This window comes from Mastomys coucha, unplaced genomic scaffold (genome assembly GCF_008632895.1).
Source record: "Mastomys coucha isolate ucsf_1 unplaced genomic scaffold, UCSF_Mcou_1 pScaffold15, whole genome shotgun sequence".
In the NCBI taxonomy this organism is placed as follows: domain Eukaryota; kingdom Metazoa; phylum Chordata; class Mammalia; order Rodentia; family Muridae; genus Mastomys; species Mastomys coucha.
In genome coordinates, this window is record NW_022196897.1 from 146954776 (window position 1) to 146971814 (window position 17039).

Consider the following 17039-nt stretch of genomic DNA (forward strand, 5'->3'; position numbering starts at 1 on the left):
GAGATAGTGACACTTCTGTGTCACTGAAAGTGAAGTGTTTAACATGTTACCCAGCCACAGAAGGAGTACTAGGGACTAGGGCCATGGCATGCTAATGGTGTGTGCATCTCAATATTTTTTGAATCCCTGGAAGTTGTGAGTTGAAATGAAGAAGGACATGTATACACAGGCTGTGGGAATGAAGAACCTTCAGCACTGCTAAACAATGCATGCGAGCAAATAAGGCTCTGAAGAAAGCTTCTATATTTTTCTTCTTTTTGGAGTTCTTTCTCTGCCCCCAATTTTTTTATTAGTTTTTTTTAAAATGTGTGTTTTAAAGATAGACTCTCTATATAACTAGAACTCACTCTGTAGACCAGGCTGGTCTTAAACTCACAGAGATCTGCCTCCTCTGTCTCGTGAGAGTTGAGATTAAAGGCACTCTAATTTTTTAATTAGCAAAAAGCTCCACAGTCAGCACGTATGCTTGCTCCTAAGACTCATATAGCACTAGACCCACGAACCCTTCCCCACTATGCCTCATCAAGATCACAGCACAGACCACAATGAACACACGGCTTTGAAGGGGGTGACAAGTAGGGAAGACGAGTGTGAAGGGAGGTGGAGGCTGCAACAGAGACCATGGGCTGCTTGTGGAAAGGAAATTACAGAAGCTACTGAAATTATAATAGCTCTACGTCCTGTAAAAAGAGAAACCTGTTTCTTCCACAAGAAAGTGATTCATTTCCTCCCCACCCCCCAACACACACTGCTTTCAGTCCCTGAGCATAGATAACTGCAAACTGCACAAGCCTTTCTCTGTGTTCCTCTCCTCTTCCCGCTCTGTTAGTTTATCAGGTAATACAGGATTAAAACACCCTCGTGTTGTTGGGCAGCCTCCACCTTTTCTTATACAGGAGTGATACAAAGAAAGCCCCTTGTGTTGGTGGCTGTTCTTTCCCATACACACAAAGGGGAGGCCCTGCTGCCCTGTATCTCCTTCCTGTAGTCCTGTCTCAAAGCTAGCATTCTTTTTACAACATACCTTCAGATCTAGCAAGTGTGGAAGCAGGATGCTCAGATACTGGTGATGGGCCTGTGCACTGCACGCAACACCCAGGAAAGCAGGATGGTCAGATGCTGGTGATGGGCCTGTGCACTGCACGCAACACCCCCTTAGGCAGTGTGATGCGGACACCTGCCCCTGTGTGGATGAGCCTAGCATCTCTCCCATCTGGTGCCTCCTCAGAGTGCGGAGTGAGTGGCCAGCTCTATAGCTGCCTGTATGAGCTCAGGGGCAGTGTTCTGACTGCACCCCTCAACAGAGCAGACCAGGGTAAGAAAGAAAGTCTAACTGACAGACACCAGAGAGCCAGAGGAACCCTATTGTTAGGGCCTGGAGCCTTAGAACATGGAAAGGAAGCCATGGAAGCCAGGGTACCTGAGCCTGGAGACAGGGCTTTCACAGAGTAGGGGAGGAATCTACTTACTACCTCCTGAGATGGTACAGGCATTTACTCAGCTCTGGGGTCTCCCACTGCCTTCCCTGACTCTTTTTTCCTGGGACTATTAAAAAATATAACATTCAACAGAGTTCTCCTTGCAGGGTAGTCATGGGTGTTGGCTACACTAGTTTCCAGCTTTCAATGAGCTCTAAGAACAGGCATGGTAGGCTCTAGGAGAAGCTCATAGGATGCATATTTCCCCACAGGGAGTAGTCAGCCCTGAGAAAGCTGTTCAGAAATGAGTGGTGACAGGAAGAGCAGCAATGGAAATGCCACGCCAGTAGCCAACCCAAGGGCTCCATCACCTCCTCTCAATGCAGCATGAGTGTAACATCACAGAAAACTAACAATTCACAGACACGTGATCAAATGTTTGAGTCCTCAGAGAGCTGTTTTTGAAGTGCTATGCTTGTCCTTCACTTTCCCAAAGAATATTCTAGAAAAAAAAACAGAGTTATAATGGACAAAAAGCTTCATTATGCCAATGCTGAGAGAACTTTTCAAAAAGCCGTGGTTTAGTGTCACTGACCTAGAAGGAACCTCTTCAACAGTTACACCAGTTCTTCCATTTTAAAACTAAGAGGCAAGGACCACTGTGGGCTGAGCGGATAGGAAGTCAGCAGGAGAGCACCCAGGCTCTATATTATATCATGCCACGTGCTTCTACTCCCAACAGGACCACCCTCTAGCAATATGCCAGGATGCTTTCTTCTGGAGTGTGCTGGGTAAGGGTTCATTCTGGTTTTGATGCATTCACTAGAAATAAACTCCTGGCTGCTTATTTTCAGAGAGACAATAAAGTCTGCGGGATGGGATCCAGCTTAAAAAATGATTTTTTACCACTCTATCTTAAGCTCACTGACACAAAGCACCTTGCTCTGGGCCTCCATGCCACCTTGGTCCCTTGCTTGTCAATAACCTCACTTGCTGAGCACAGCTGCATCTCCCAGCTCCTCTGAGGCTCTTCCCTGCTGGCCCACCTAGAGCAGAGCCAGGGGCAGCGCTGGGAGTCTTCTTCCCTTGCCCCACACCCGCTCTGGCTCCTCCCATCACTGTCCACTGTGAAGGGCAGAGTCCACCTCCACTGTCTTTCTGCTAAGGGGAAAACAGGCCTGGCACTTGGTACCTCCTCAGACTCCAGGCTGTGTAGGAGCATCTTTTCCCCGCCCTTGCCAAGAGTTGCAGACAGAGCAAGCACACACACAGGGTCCTCTGAGAAATGAGACCTCGATGGGGAGCTGGACCGCTCTTTTTTTCTCCTCAGGTCCAGAGAGCAGAAAAGCCCACGTGAAGAGAACTACTTGTATACAGTGTAGAAAGCACTGACAGAAGAAGTCAGCCCTCGACACTTCCTGTGGAGGAGGGCTAGTTACTTCAGCCACCTAGATGCTGCCCACCACAGACATGTGCTCCTCCCAGCAGCACTGCGACCACACACAGCAGCCAAATCGGGCTTTGGCAGCTCTCCATCCTGATAATTATACCCTGGGGAGCAAACCTGCTTCCTCTTCCAGAGGAGGCCTAGAGAGAGCACATGGAGAGCAAGAAGAGTGCTGTGTTCAAGCCAAAGCAGAGGCGTACTAGTGACTGTATGGCATTTTAACCCACCAACAGCCTTATCGATATATCATGGCATTTGTTTCAAACCTTATACTCTTGGGTAGAAACAACAGGGTAGTGACTGAGTCATTCTTGTTACTGTTACAAAGGGCTATCCAACAAGAACTGAGAAGAGACCCGGTAACTCAATGTTTAGAAATCCCCAAAGCAAAACAAAACAAAGTCAGACAATACCAGGTCTACAGGCATTTTTGGAGTCACTGGCAACATCTGAGTATGACTCTGCTGGCACATTCTATCAATGCTCACATGTGCAACAATGGTGGCATCTAGGTAGTTACAGTATATCTGCAGCAAATAAATGAAGATCTCTCTCTACCCTACATACATGTATACAGATACAACTTAACAAGCAAAACTAAGTCTCAAGGCCCCTAGTGTTAGTTACATGGACCTTACCCAGGTAAACCTCAGCATATATATAGCTGGATTCTAAACTCAAACCAAGTTCCTTGTGGGTTTTCATCTATTTTTAGAAGGGGAAGGGTTTCTGCCTTGGACTCTGTATATTAAAATCCCACCCCCAAAGCTGGGGGCAGGGAGGGCTTTATGACAATGAGATCATTGGGGTCAACTCCTTATGAATTGGTTTGAGCCCTCATAAGAGACCTCAGAGAGCTTATTTGTCATATCCCATGTGAGGATGCAGCAAGATGGTTATGAATACTGGATCCTCACTAGATAATCAACCTTCAATTTCTCAGCCTTGAGAACTATGGGAAATAAATTTCTGTTGTTTATATGCTTTTTGGTACACCCACTTGAACAGTCTAAGAGTTCCTTTGGGAGCGAAGAGGCAGAATATCCTGGCAGAGCTGTGGAGAAGCACTGCCCACCTACGTGTTGGAAAGACTGAGCAGCCCTGAAGGCCAGGCAGACAAAAGCTTCCTATTCTTGCCTCAGTGTAGAAAAGGAACCTCAGAGGCAGGGAATGTGATTTCATAAGGGAAGGAGATGCACCATAGAGATGAGGTTGGCTTGGAAGACTAAAAATAGGTTTTCCAGCAAAGGGTCAGTGCTTGCAAAGGAAGAAATTAATGAGCATTAATTTCCGGGAGTATGAAGGAAACTGTTGGGCATGTAGAAAAGAAACAAGAAGGCCAATGACATGTCTGTAAACCAACAACTTAGAGACTGCAACAAGACAGGAACTGGGAGGTCTTTCTCTGACCCTTCTTAAGGCACTATATGCTGAGGCACAGGGGAAAACTGGGCAAGTGTAGGTAGGAGAGAGACAGAAGCCATGTCAGTTGGTAACACATGGTCTTAGAATGGCCTTTCCAAGAGCAAGAAGAGGAAGAAGTAAGGTAGGGAGGATGACCTTTCAACATGACAGATTTGAGGGACTGACCAGGCCTGCCCAGAAGTAGTGGTGGCAGCACATACAAATGAGTGAAGGCAGTTGTCCATGCAGCTACTTCTGGGTGAGTGACAAAAGCCAGTGGCAACTCCTTTCTGCCAAGAAAAGTGACTAGAGTGGGTAGTGTTTGTAGCTGAAATAAGAAATCACAGTGGTGACCCCACTAGGAAGCTGCTGCAGGGAATGCTGTGCTGGCTGAAGAGTGAGCAGTGTCCAGGAGAGCTTGCACTTACGAAAAAGTTGGGAAAGAGCAAATGTCTCTACAGGAATTTCTAGAAGCTCCTTTCTGGGATGCACGGAGATAAGATGTCCATGATATGCAGTGGGCCTACTGGCCAATGGTTTTTTTAAGGGAAATGTCACTGCCACCCCTAGAGGTTAGCACTTTTCTATTCCAAACTTGCATCCATCTGTAAACTATAATTAACTCAGCTTCGTTAGACTCCAAGTATTCTGTGGATGTCTTTGAAGCTGGTTCCAGTCTTACGATTCTATAATAGGAACAGGGCAATGCTTAAAGTCAGCTGTTTTTCATTGCTAGTGCAGAAGCACTAGAAGAAATGTCTTACTTAAATGGTCACTGGAAACTTAGGTAAGACATGAAAGCTCACTGATGGCATCTATTAAACTGGAAACAGCAGACTGCTGTCCAGAGCGAAGGGTTCGTCCTGTGTGACTGTACAAATAGTCTAACACTGTTTAGGAGGTGAAGATGGAAAACATGACCTCAGGAGACACGCAGCTGCTCGACAAGGGCTGTGGCACTTACTGTGGTTTAAGCTTTCTGCGCTGGCCTCTTGTCCTCTGGGGAACGCCATCCAGCTACCCACTGTTCAGCAGGGCTCTCTCCCAAGTATGCAAGGCATGGCATAATCAAGATGATCCCCTTGCTCCCACACCCAAGGCCCTCTTCCTACCCTCAGTCCTGGCTCCTTGGGGACAGCAGGAACCCTCTCTTCTCCACCTAGAGAGCTGATGTCTAATTTTCCAGGTTCTTTGCAGCGTGGTCTCCTCTGCTTGGGTTTGTCTGAAAAACTCTAGGAGGTTAATGGAGAAAAATGTTACAAAGCATTCGGCCATAGTCTGATATGGTGGAGCTTTTCAGTTGGTTTTGTTCTTTTCCCCCTAATGGTACTTTACACAGAATTCTACCATCAACCCTCACTTAACCCCTCTACTTGAGGTATCAGAACTCGTATAGCAGGCTGGAAAACAAGCTGTGTTTTCCACAAGCCCATGCCCTCAGTTGGGGCCTCAAGCTGACTTAACAGCTTCCCAAGGCAACCAACTAGCTGGTTCTGTGGGTCTTGTGTGAGTGTGCAGCTGTGATCTGTGCTTCTGTACGCTCTATCTATGTATCTTATGAGTCAGATGGGGCGGGAGTGAACATATGAGCAAATAAGAAAGGAAGAACCAAGATTGAACACCAGTGCTCAGGAGCTGTCCCTACAGGTTCCTCACTGGAAGAACACAGAGTGAAGACATCGGATGACTTGAATGAGAATCCCAGTAGAGCAACTGTAAGCACAGAGCCCCTACAGACGCACCAATAAAGTAGCTAGGGAAAATTTTCATCAAGTGGTAGAACTTATACAACCTAAGGATTTTTTTTGTGAACTTATGATGCTGTGTGGTCATTTCTGGGGAGATAATTGGGGAAGGGGGTGAACTTAAGTCAGTTCTTTTAACTTTTGCATGTCTAGTTGTTGGTATGCTCTTGCAATTTCTATTATTGGAGAATTTAGTCAGGATTTAAATGTTAAAAACCAAAACAAGCCAGGCAGTGGTTGCTCACGCCTTTAATCCCAGCACTTGGGAGGCAGAGGCAGGTGGATTTCTGAGTTCGAGGCCAGCCTGGTCTACAAAGTAAGTTCCAGGACAGACAGGGCTATGCAGAAAAACCCTGTCTCGAAAAACCAACCAAACAAACAAAAAACCAAAACCAAAACAAGAAAAAAGTCCTTAATATGATGCTCTCAGTCCACATAAATTTCTTCCAAATAGCTTCCACCTTCTAGTTTCTCTCAACTGTCCCAAGTTAGCAGTGAGCTAACAGTGGTCTGGAGTAGCAACAGCCAACACTTACTGCCCCAAAGGCCGGAACATCCAAAGAGTAGTCAGCCTGCTGCCGCAGCCAGTCAAGTAGGCTCTTGCTGGGAACAGCTTTCTCAGCCTGGCTGCTGGCTGCTGCTGCTGGCTCAGGAGCTGAGGAGACAGCTCCTGGCCCTTCAGGGTGTGTGGTGCTCAGGGTAGTCTGCCCTGCATCTTCATGGACTTCCTGGATTAAGATAAAAAGAAGTAATAATGACGGCAGAATGAAGTGAGTTCATGAAACATCCATTGTTCACACTAGTCACAGGTCTATGGTAGAGCATGGGGTATCTGACTTTTCCAGCTGCTCCCATTCCATCTTCACCACCGAGTGCTTGGATTTCAACCTACTATACCACCGACTCCTCACTGCTCTTACACATGCTAGGTGCTCACCCGACTGCCCACTACCCTGTCTACTAAGCAAGCCTGATCTCCACCCTAATTTCCATTCCTTTATCACCATCTCTCACTGTCCCCAGGCACCTCCTCCTCTGTCCTAGGCACCGCCTCCTCTCTCCAGCACTCTGTTCAGATTTCTCACTTCCCAGAAAATGCCATGCTGGGGTTTACTCACCTGTTCCTCCTCTGTGGCTTGACTGTGTCTCACTCGGCTCAGAAACACCAAACCAAACAATCCTACAATAGCGCTAACAGTGCTTGTATCAACAAATTTAAAAATTATCCAGAAGAGAAGAAAATAATGTATTTTTTTCCTACTAGTCACTCTGTTGGAATACTATGAGCACTAGAGGAAAATCACTGCTTGGTATTTCTACAGGAGCCTTTAACAGCACAGAGAGCTCACTTGGCATCTAGGCAGCTGGTGAGGTGGTTCAGTAGGTACAGAGCTCAGCTTGAACACATGAACACCAGAGTATAGTCTCAAGAAACCAAGTCTTTTTTTTTTTTTTTTTAAAGGGGGAAAAGTCAGATGGGACAGGAAAGATGGCTCAGCAGCTAAGAGCACTGGGTATTTTTCTAAAACCTACATGGTGGCCCGTAATTATCTGTAACTTCAGTTCCAGGAGATCTGATACCTTCTGGACTCTGAGGGCCAGGTATACATGTGGTACATATATACACATTCAGGCATCATTAGTATAGATAAAACAAGAATTAGTAAATCTAAATTCCCTCACCAAAACCAAAGACTTAAAAACAAAACCAAACCCTAGGTGGCAGCACATGCTTGTAATGCCAGAGCTGGGAAGGTAGAACTGGTGGATCCCTAAGCTCACTGCCCAGCCAGCCTAGCCTAACTGGCAAGCTTCCAGGCCAGTGAGAGATCCACCTCAAAAAAACAAAAAGTGGATGCTACCTGAAGAATATCACACACGCACACGCACATGCACACGCACACGCACTGCTACCTCAGACCAATGAAGTCAAAACTGGTAGATTTGAGGGTTCCATTGATCCTAGTGACTAAGGATCCAAGTTCAAGTAACTCTACAAATTTGAGACTAGCCTGAGCAATACTGAGATACTACCACCCTCATCCACCATTAAAAAAAAAAAAGGTCACGATGTAAATAAAATGTCACACTATTAGAATGAAAACACAAGACTAAGCAAATAGTAAAATTAGTCAATAGAATTAAACAGGGAAAAAATATGCCTCTCCCACCTCTCAAGTTATATACAAAACCTGAGAGGAAGACCCAGCCAAACAACACAGGTCTCCGCCGACGTTCTCAGTATCTAGAGAACAAGCCCTTGCTCTGATTTCCTGCTGTCACTCAGCACCTGAACAACTGAGGGCCGTTTTTAAAAGCTCTTAAACTTCAAGTAATCTTTTTTTTTTTTTTTAACAGAGTTGTGAGGCTCTGAAAAACTCTGAACATACTACTTGGTACACATTAGGCACTCAGAAAATGTATTATTTTTCACTTAAAAAAAAAACACTATGAAACATTTTTAAGACTCAATATTTAAAAAAAAAAAATACCAAAACTCAAAACACAACATCAGGCATCAAACAAAGTCTAAAGAAGAGTTTTCTCAATCTCCTCCATGGTTCATAGTGACCTTCATTGAGTTTTGAATGCACTGTTTCTGTGAGATCTGCAGGAAGCCTCACTGCAGCTGTCTTAGATGCTTTAGGACCAGAATACAGCCTGTGGTGTGCCCCACATCAGTGCCAGATCAAAGCCAAGCTTCCATCTCCACAGCTCAGCTCCTGGAGAGTTTCACCATGCCTGAGTAATGCTGCCTACCACCCGGCCTTGCTGATTCAACTGCCAGTGGCTCTCTTTTGAAGCACTGGAGGATTTGGGTTGCTTTAATTTGAAATAAGACCCTTTGGCTAATTTTCCTAGGCTGTATGCATTAAGGGTCAACAATGGGTTATCATCATCTATTCTAGAAAAGATGAAGGACATTTCACAATGATCGAAAACAAGAACAACTTAAAATAGGTGTAAAAGATCCATAAACGAAATACTTGATGTCTGAGAAATAAATTTCTCAATGTAGAATGATTTTTACCTCATATACTCACCAAGATTCCAGCCTGAAGTGTTTGCTCCTTCAGAAAGATGAGATCCATCCCTCCTTCAATATGTTTCCGCCTCCCTCTCCGCCTTCTCATGGCAGCATCATCCCTCCTGAGGCTTCCATTGACAATCTGTCCAGTCACTGGGTGGATTAGACCAGCTTGCAGAATTCCAGACAAGTCCATACCGAGGGCTCCTTGAAGTGAACTGATAGTACCAATCTTAGGGGTGCTGGCACTCCCTGGAGACCCCTCTGATGAGCAGGAGAGGTCTACAGCTGACTCCCCATGCCAGCCATTGAGGACAATGGGTGGACGTCCATGGGCGGCAGAGTACTCTTCTAGACTCCGAGCTTTGGCGTCCCTTTCCACCTCAAACTCATAGGGGCGTCTGTGCTTTTGGTCATCTTTTGTGAATACTGGAGCTAAGAAGCTCTCCTGTAAACACACACACCAAGAAATTGGAATTTAACTTTTATGGCCAAACACCAGCTCCTTCTCCAAGCCTCATTTCCTCAGGCCCTGTATTATTTCCTGCTATCTTTTCTGTGACCACAAGGGTCCTCAAATACTAGTGCTAAACCACCAGATGGCTTATTAAATCCAGAGTCTACTTTGGTGAATCTACACCTTTAACAGACTTCCAGACTGTACCTGCAGTTGTAAGCATAAGCCTTGAGATTCCCAGCCTCAGCTACAGATCAGAATCATTTGGGAAGTTAAAACAAAACAACTCAGTATCTAAGCTACACCAGGACAAGTGAATCAGAGCCAGCAGTTTATCAAGGTCTCTGTGAGCCTAAAGTGCAGTCGAATCAGCTCTAGTGTGCTAATAGCTTCGAAATCACTTGCCTTCCTTCCATGTAAACACCCCTTTCGGCCCCAATTTCATAATCAGTATCTGTGTTTCAATGGCTCAACAACACCTATTCTCTACCCAGGTCATAGTGGCCAAGTTTACTGCTTTCTCTCCCTCTAACCCGCAGCCTAAAACGTTTTCTCAGCAGCATCCTTACCTGGAATGTCTGTCTTCTTTCTCTGCTTCCCCTGACAACCCGCAGGCTCAAGTTTAAGAATAAAACCCCGCTTTTCTTTCTTTGTACCAAAGCTTTTTTTTTTTTTTGAGACAGGGTTTTTCTGTGTAGCCCTGGCTATACTGGAACTCACTCTGTAGACCAGGTTGGCCTCCAATTCAGAAATCCGCCTGCCTCTTCCTCTGCCTCCCAAGTGCTGGGACTAAAGGCGTGCGCCACCACTGGCTGGCTCAAAACTTTTTTTTTTTAAAAACAATTTTCCTCTATGAGACAGGGTTTCTTTTTGTGTAGCTCTGGCTGTCCTGGAACTCAACTCTTTAGACTAGGCTGGCTTCCAACTCATAGAAACCTGCCCGCCTGCCTCTGCGTTCTGAGCTCTGGGATAAAGGTGTGTACCAAACTACCCAACCCCACTAGCTTAAGGGCCAGGGTCCTAATTAACATTAACTATCTGACTGAAAAACTAAACCCGAACTCCCAAATACTTGTTGAATAAATGACTCAATGGAAACATGGGATGTTGCGCTGTTCTGTGGTAGCCCATACCAGCCGTAGCCTTACCTTCTGGATCTGGGCTGCCAATGCTGCACCATTGCTGAAGCTGTGTTCTGTTGCTTCTGGCTCTGAGAGGCTGCTCCGAGAACCTGCACTGCTGGACAACACTGGCGTGGGCAGTGCACCCGAGGGCTCATACTGGTGACTGCAGGGCCACTTCCCCTTTAATACCACATGGCAAATATTATCTAGGCGGTTAATTATCACACGATCCTGCGGAAAAGAATAGCAGCACTGAGAAATAACTTTCAGGTTACCCAAGTCTGCAAAGTCCCTGAGCAGGAAGTGGCCAGAAAAGAGTGTGCAGACACACTCCCGACACAGCCTATAAATGCCCCAGTCTGGGCAATAAAGAACAAACCTTCAGTGCTGTGACTTGCCATTTCCTCCGCTTGTTTAATTAGTCTGGTGAATCTCATCCTTTCCCACCATCAGTGTATCACCTTCAGTGTTCAAGCGTACACAGCTAACTAGGTTTGTCCAGCAGTATTTTTATAAGGTTTAATGCAAAGGAGTCAAAGGCGGGAAGGAATGGCCTGAGTGGAGGGGAGATACCTTTGGCCATTCTGAGAAGGAATACAGGGTTTTCTCCTGCAGTAGCTGAGCAATGGTGGGAGCCCGCACTTCCTGCGCCTCTTCCCCAAGGTCTCCTGTAATGCCTGACGCCGAACTCTTACTCTCTTCCTCAGAGTATCTGCCTGGGTAGTCTGCAAAGACAGGTTAAAAAAACAAACAAACAAACAACTAGATAGCTGGGAAACGCTAGTGACGTGGCGATTCTGGACATGTGAACCTGTCTGCCTCTTCTTTCTTTAATTGGTCCATTCAGTTCTAATTTATTTTAAATTAATTATAAATTGCCATGTCTCCTATTTCCAGGAGAACTAAATTAGTTAATCCAGAGGCAAATTCTGCTTAGGGCCACTGAGGCATGTTGACATCTAAGACCACCTAAAACATTCCTTGCTAGCTTAGTGGACAAGACAATAGTAAACATTATTTTGACAGTTAAAAAGAAGAACAAAATGTGATAAACCAATAGGATGAGATTAAAAAAGGATGACATCATGAACTTCCCAACAAGGAGCCATGATTCATGTAAAAAGTGAAGCAAATGAGCCTGGAGCTTTACCTTAAGGCCAAAGATATATACATATAAACATACACACACAGATATATATAATATATATCTATAATATATAATAATATCTATAATATATAATATATATATCTGTGTGTATGTATACATGTATGTGTATATACACATATACACATTTATTATTTATTTATTTATTTATTTATTTATTTATTTATTTATTTGAGACAAGGTCTCATTATGCAGCCCTGGTTGGCCTGGAACTCATCGTGTAGACCAGGTTGGCTTTTGTTTGTTTGTTTTTGTTTTCTGTTTTTTTGTTTCTCTGTATAGCCCTGGCTGTCCTGGAACTCACTCTGTAGACCAGGCTGGCTTTGAACTCAGAAATCCGCTTGCTTCCGCCTCCCAGGTGCTGGGATTAAAGGCGTGCACTACCACTGCCCAGCTCCAGGTTGGCTTTAGAATTAGAGATCTGTCTCTGACTTCCCAGTGGTGGAATTAAAAGAATGTGCCATTATGCTAGGCAAGGTCAAAGTTAATTTGTAAGGGTGATCTGGAATGCGTAGAGGGCAGTAAAATGTTCAAAACTCTTTTCTTCTTCTTTTCTTCATAAACTGACAAGAAATGTGTGTTACTTCCCACTGTGACATGAGTCTCCTAGAGAGCTACAGAAGCGCTCTCCTATGAGCCATCTTATTAGGACTGGTGGATTTAAGAATAAACAAGATAGCTAGCTAGGGTCTGAGCTCTCACAAACTAAAGGACAGCTAGACTGTGGCAGAGCTGTACAGCAAGCAAGCACCCACAGCAAGGTGGCTCACACAAACTATCAAATATTCCAGAAGCTGAGGCAGGAAGATTGGGACTTTTAGGCTAGTCATGTCTAAAGTGAGAGCTATCTCACCCCCAGGCCCCAGGCTAAAAAATCCAAAGAGAAGAAAACATAATGTTCTGACAAGAAATGAAGGGAAGGCTTATTCTAAGTAGGTTAATAAACAGGGGACAGCTGTGCAAGTGAGGAAGCAATTGGGGAAGGGCAGGGCACGCTACGGAACCAAGACAGCCAGGAGTAGGGGGAAACATGAAGCCAGGGGCAGGAACCACCTGGGTTATCCTGAGTCTTATAAATCAAGACATAAAATTGGATTTTGCTCTGGAGTCAATGGAAGCAGCAGTGAAAGGTCTGAAGCAGGGGGACAACCCTTAAGGAGCACTAGTAAGCTACTGCTCTCTCAGGACTTCAGGATTTCTCATTTCCTGAGTGGGCTAACTTGCCTGCACTAGCTCTTCCGTATACACCTCTGTGGGCAGTGTGCTCTGTAGTGTGTGCATTGGTGCCAGCATTTATCCTTGCCACAGAGTTGCTAGCCTCACAGCCCCCATCACAGAAAGGAAGAGCGTTCTCCTCGAACTCACACTTACCATGTGCTTATCTGTCTGCATTTTTAGTACCTCATCTTTTTGGTGATTTGTTTATTTACAACAGGGTCCAAAAAGTGATATGAGTATTATAATTTGATACATGGCAAAGGAATCCAGGAGCATGGTCACAGACAGGTCCTCATGGCCTGGCCACAAATCCACCAAGTCATTTTCAGTTTCAAGTCTTTACTGTAGCTACTATGCACATTTTAACTTGGGTTTAATGCCACTAGTTATTAATCACAGTGGTAAAAGCTAAAGGTGGAAGTTTTTAAAAAATGGCCACAGTCACATGGGTTGGGGAGATAGGTCAGTTACTATGCAAGCAGGAGGCCTGTACTTGGATCTCCAGAAAACACAGAAAAGCTGGGCATGGTGGCCTAACATCAGTGCTGGGAAATCTGTAGAGACAGTGATCCCAGGGGCTCACTGGCTAGCCAGTCTAACTGAAATGTGAGCTCTAAATTTAGTGTAAGACCCTGTCTCAAAAAATAATCAACATTTGGCCTTAAAATATGAATGTGTATTTGTGTGAGTGCACACACACATACTGTGTACATACACAAAACACAAATAAAAATTAAAAAACAAAAGCTATAAGACCCAAGATGGTCAAGCTTTTCTCTCCCCCCACTTAAAAAAGGCCATTCCTGTCTCATTCCTGGAGTACCACACTCAGGACCAGATTAATGGCAAGAATAAACCATCTACTTTGTTCACCCTCTTGGACCTAAGGAAATGAGTGAAAACCACTGCTGCTCACTGGTATGCATCCCAGATCACTGTATATATGTTCCCACAAAGCAAAGAGAATTTTAGAGTCACCCAGAATTTTTTTTTTTGAGGTAGGGTCTCACGGTATTGGCTGGTTTTAAACTCAAGAGATCCACCTACCACTGTCTCCTGAATGCTGAGATTAAAGGTATATGCTGTCACACAGACTTGAAACTCCTTCTAACCTGAATCCCCAGTTAAGATTTCCCTATTTAAAAAGATCAAATCTATGTTTTCAGTTGTTTGTAACTGTTATTTTTACTCGTGTTCAGTTCTAAAAGAAACCTAACACAAATGCCCTGACATAAAGCACAGGGTTTGACGATGACACGAACATCTGCTTTCTATGCTCACCTCAACAAGGCCAACTTGACTTGTATTTTTGGAGTTCCTGCAAATTAATGGCACCTGTATTAGTTGCAGGTCTCTTATGTCCCAAAGCTGCTCTACTTCAGCTAGCTCAGTTCATCCAGTGCAGGAACAAAGCATTTCCCTGTGCCAGTTTGCATCCTCTGCACATAAGCACACAGTCCTAGGTAATATGGCTGCTGCAGTGCAGGCACTGACTGTCCACAGTCACCCAGTTCTCTGCGGTGACTCAGCTCAACTACCCTGCTCGATTTTCAGATCAAGACCATGTACTCTTGGGTTTACCCACGTGGTGAGGGTGGGTAGGCCCATTTTTGGAGTTAAAACTATCAATTGTGACTCCGACAGCATCCCTCTTCCCATTGCATGAGTACATAGTTATGCAGACTGTACCTTGACTGTGGCAGGGTCCATCTTTCTCATAATCATCTTTATTCTCAAAATCCATGTCTTCTGGCTTGGGTTCACTTCCCTCAGGAACATACATGGAGAAGCTCTTCCCCCCCTCTGAACTTTCTTTCCATGGTTCTTTTAAAAGCTCATGCTTCAGTTTAAATGGCTCTGTTGGAATAACAGCAGGCTCACCTTCCACTGTGGGATTATTGGCTTTGTTTCTGTACAGGTCTGGCTGATAAGCCTTGGGTTTCTCTACTGCAGATTCCTCGCTCCCCAGGCCATGTGTCCACCTTTCCATGTGTTTGCAGTGGCACTGATTGGCTGAGGGAGGAAAGACCCTCTGTGGTCCAGGAGTCTTGCTTACCACCTCCAGCCTTCCTTTCTTGACTTCATCCTGGTGGAAGCCGAGGTTCTTTCCCCTTGGGATGTTTGCAGTGGGCTTGGTGAAATCTAAGACCTCTAGCTTTTCTGTGGTGCCTGCTACTATGGCTAAGGCTTCGTCCTCATTTTCTTCCTCTTCTTCATCACTCTGATTCAAAATCAATTTACTTTCTAAACTCTTGTTTTCTAATAAGTCTATTAGTTGCTGATCTGATGAGAAGTTTCTTTTGGAGTCATAGACACTAAGACTGCACAGATCTACAAACCCACTTTCATGTCCTGTATCTAAGGGAGGGGATGCTAAGCATTTGGCTTCCAGGCGGCCTATGCTTTCAGGGCTCCGCCCTGTCTCACTGCAGCAGGGCTCCCCTTCTTTTGAGATAGATACCAACAAATGTTTTCCATTTTTAATATTCATTTTAGCTACTCCTGCTTCTAAGCTGCTCATGAGAGAGGAAGCTGAAGTAATTTCTGCCTCAGTACCAGGAGGCTGGCATCTCTCATCTCTGCTGGCTGAGATGGTGATAGTATTTTTCCTGGACTGTGTGTTGGTACTTGGGGCCTCCTGAAAAGAACGCGGCTCTTGGCTGAGTCCTGTCTTACCATATATCATGTTCTCCAAAGACTCAGGCAGCAAGCTCTCATCATGGTCAAGAGAAATGACCTCTTGAACTTTGGAAACAAAATTCTCACATGTTATGTCAGGCAAACCACCCTCAGGCAGGCAGAGATGATCATTCCTGCTTTCCATTTTTATCAGATTCTCTGGCTCACTTTCAAGAGACTCTGAAGTCCTACTCATTGGGGTATAAGTAAGAGACTCATATAGTTTAGAATTGCTCTGGTAAAGGCAACAGACACTTCCAGGTGCCTGGGAGTCAGTTCTTTTGTGTTGGGCATAGTTTCTATAGGCATCAAGGAAGGATAGCTGGGGGTCATTCATGATGTAATAGTCAGTGCGGTTGAGCCCATGTTTGGCGGTGCCAATGAGCAGGTCTCGATCATGTTTCCCACACTCCCACCAGACTGGGAGGTAGAGGCTGGGCCTGCAAAGCTGGAGGCGCTCATGTAGTTGAGGACAAGTGAGCACCTGCTCACGGACTTTCCTCAGCAGTTCAATGCGGTACAGAGTCTTTGCTGCCCGCTCCTCAGTGATGGGTTCAACATAGATGCTGGCATCAGGGGGACCTGGAGAGAAAGGTACACAGAGTTTTACACAAGGCCATTGTAAAATAGAAACAACCAACGGTTCCCACTTAAACCAATGCTTTGTGCCCTGACTAAACTCCTGACATGTTCTCCAGCTTCCAAAAAATCCTGATACAATCATTCCTGTCTTAAGGATAATAGAACAAGCCCAGAAAAGTCACTTTGTTTAAGGTAGCAAAGCAGGACTCAAAGTCTCATCAATATGACTCCAGGTCATATTAGCTCCTTGACTTGAACTAACACACTTTAAAACCAAGCCACATTTGGGGGCAAGAGGCTCAATGCTTGTTTCTGGTTTCCTAAAATGTGGCAACATGGCCCAGAACAGTTTAACCAAACATAGGAACCTGAAGGGAGACCTGGGGGGAAGCTGTGTTAAATTCCAACCAGGCAGAAACACCAGAAGGGTTGCCTATTGGATCAGGAGGTGTTTAAATGACACCACTTATTTTATCTGAGCTAATACACAGAAAATATTTAGTTCTTTAAAAAAGTTTTAGCCAGGCGATGGTGGCGCACACCTTTAATCCCAGCACTTGGTAGGGAGAGGCAGGCAGATTTCTGAGTTCGAGGACAGCCTGGTCTACAGAATGAGTTTAGGACAGCCAGGGCTACACAGAGAAACCCAGTCTTGAAAACAAAAACAAAAACAAAAACTTTTAAGCCAGACAGTGGTAGTGCAGAGTTTGAGGACAGCCTGGTCTACAGAGAGAGTTCTAGGACAGCCAGGGCTCCACGGAGAAACTGTCTC

At 45.1% G+C, this 17039-nt stretch overlaps 1 protein-coding gene across 4 annotated transcripts in view; it reads right to left on the reverse strand.

The window, feature by feature from the left end:
* Chd6 (chromodomain helicase DNA binding protein 6) overlaps positions 1 to 17039 on the reverse strand; it is a 171361-nt gene that overhangs the window by 3552 nt on the left and 150770 nt on the right. For all 4 annotated transcript variants that reach the window (XM_031372625.1, XM_031372624.1, XM_031372623.1 and 1 more), the window contains 6 exons: positions 14696 to 16267; positions 11197 to 11348; positions 10648 to 10854; positions 9059 to 9490; positions 6551 to 6742; positions 5382 to 5501 (listed from right to left, as the gene is read on the reverse strand). In XM_031372625.1, the coding sequence (XP_031228485.1) occupies positions 5382 to 5501; positions 6551 to 6742; positions 9059 to 9490; positions 10648 to 10854; positions 11197 to 11348; positions 14696 to 16267 (2675 nt within the window). The remainder of the gene's footprint in view (positions 1 to 5381; positions 5502 to 6550; positions 6743 to 9058; positions 9491 to 10647; positions 10855 to 11196; positions 11349 to 14695; positions 16268 to 17039) is intronic.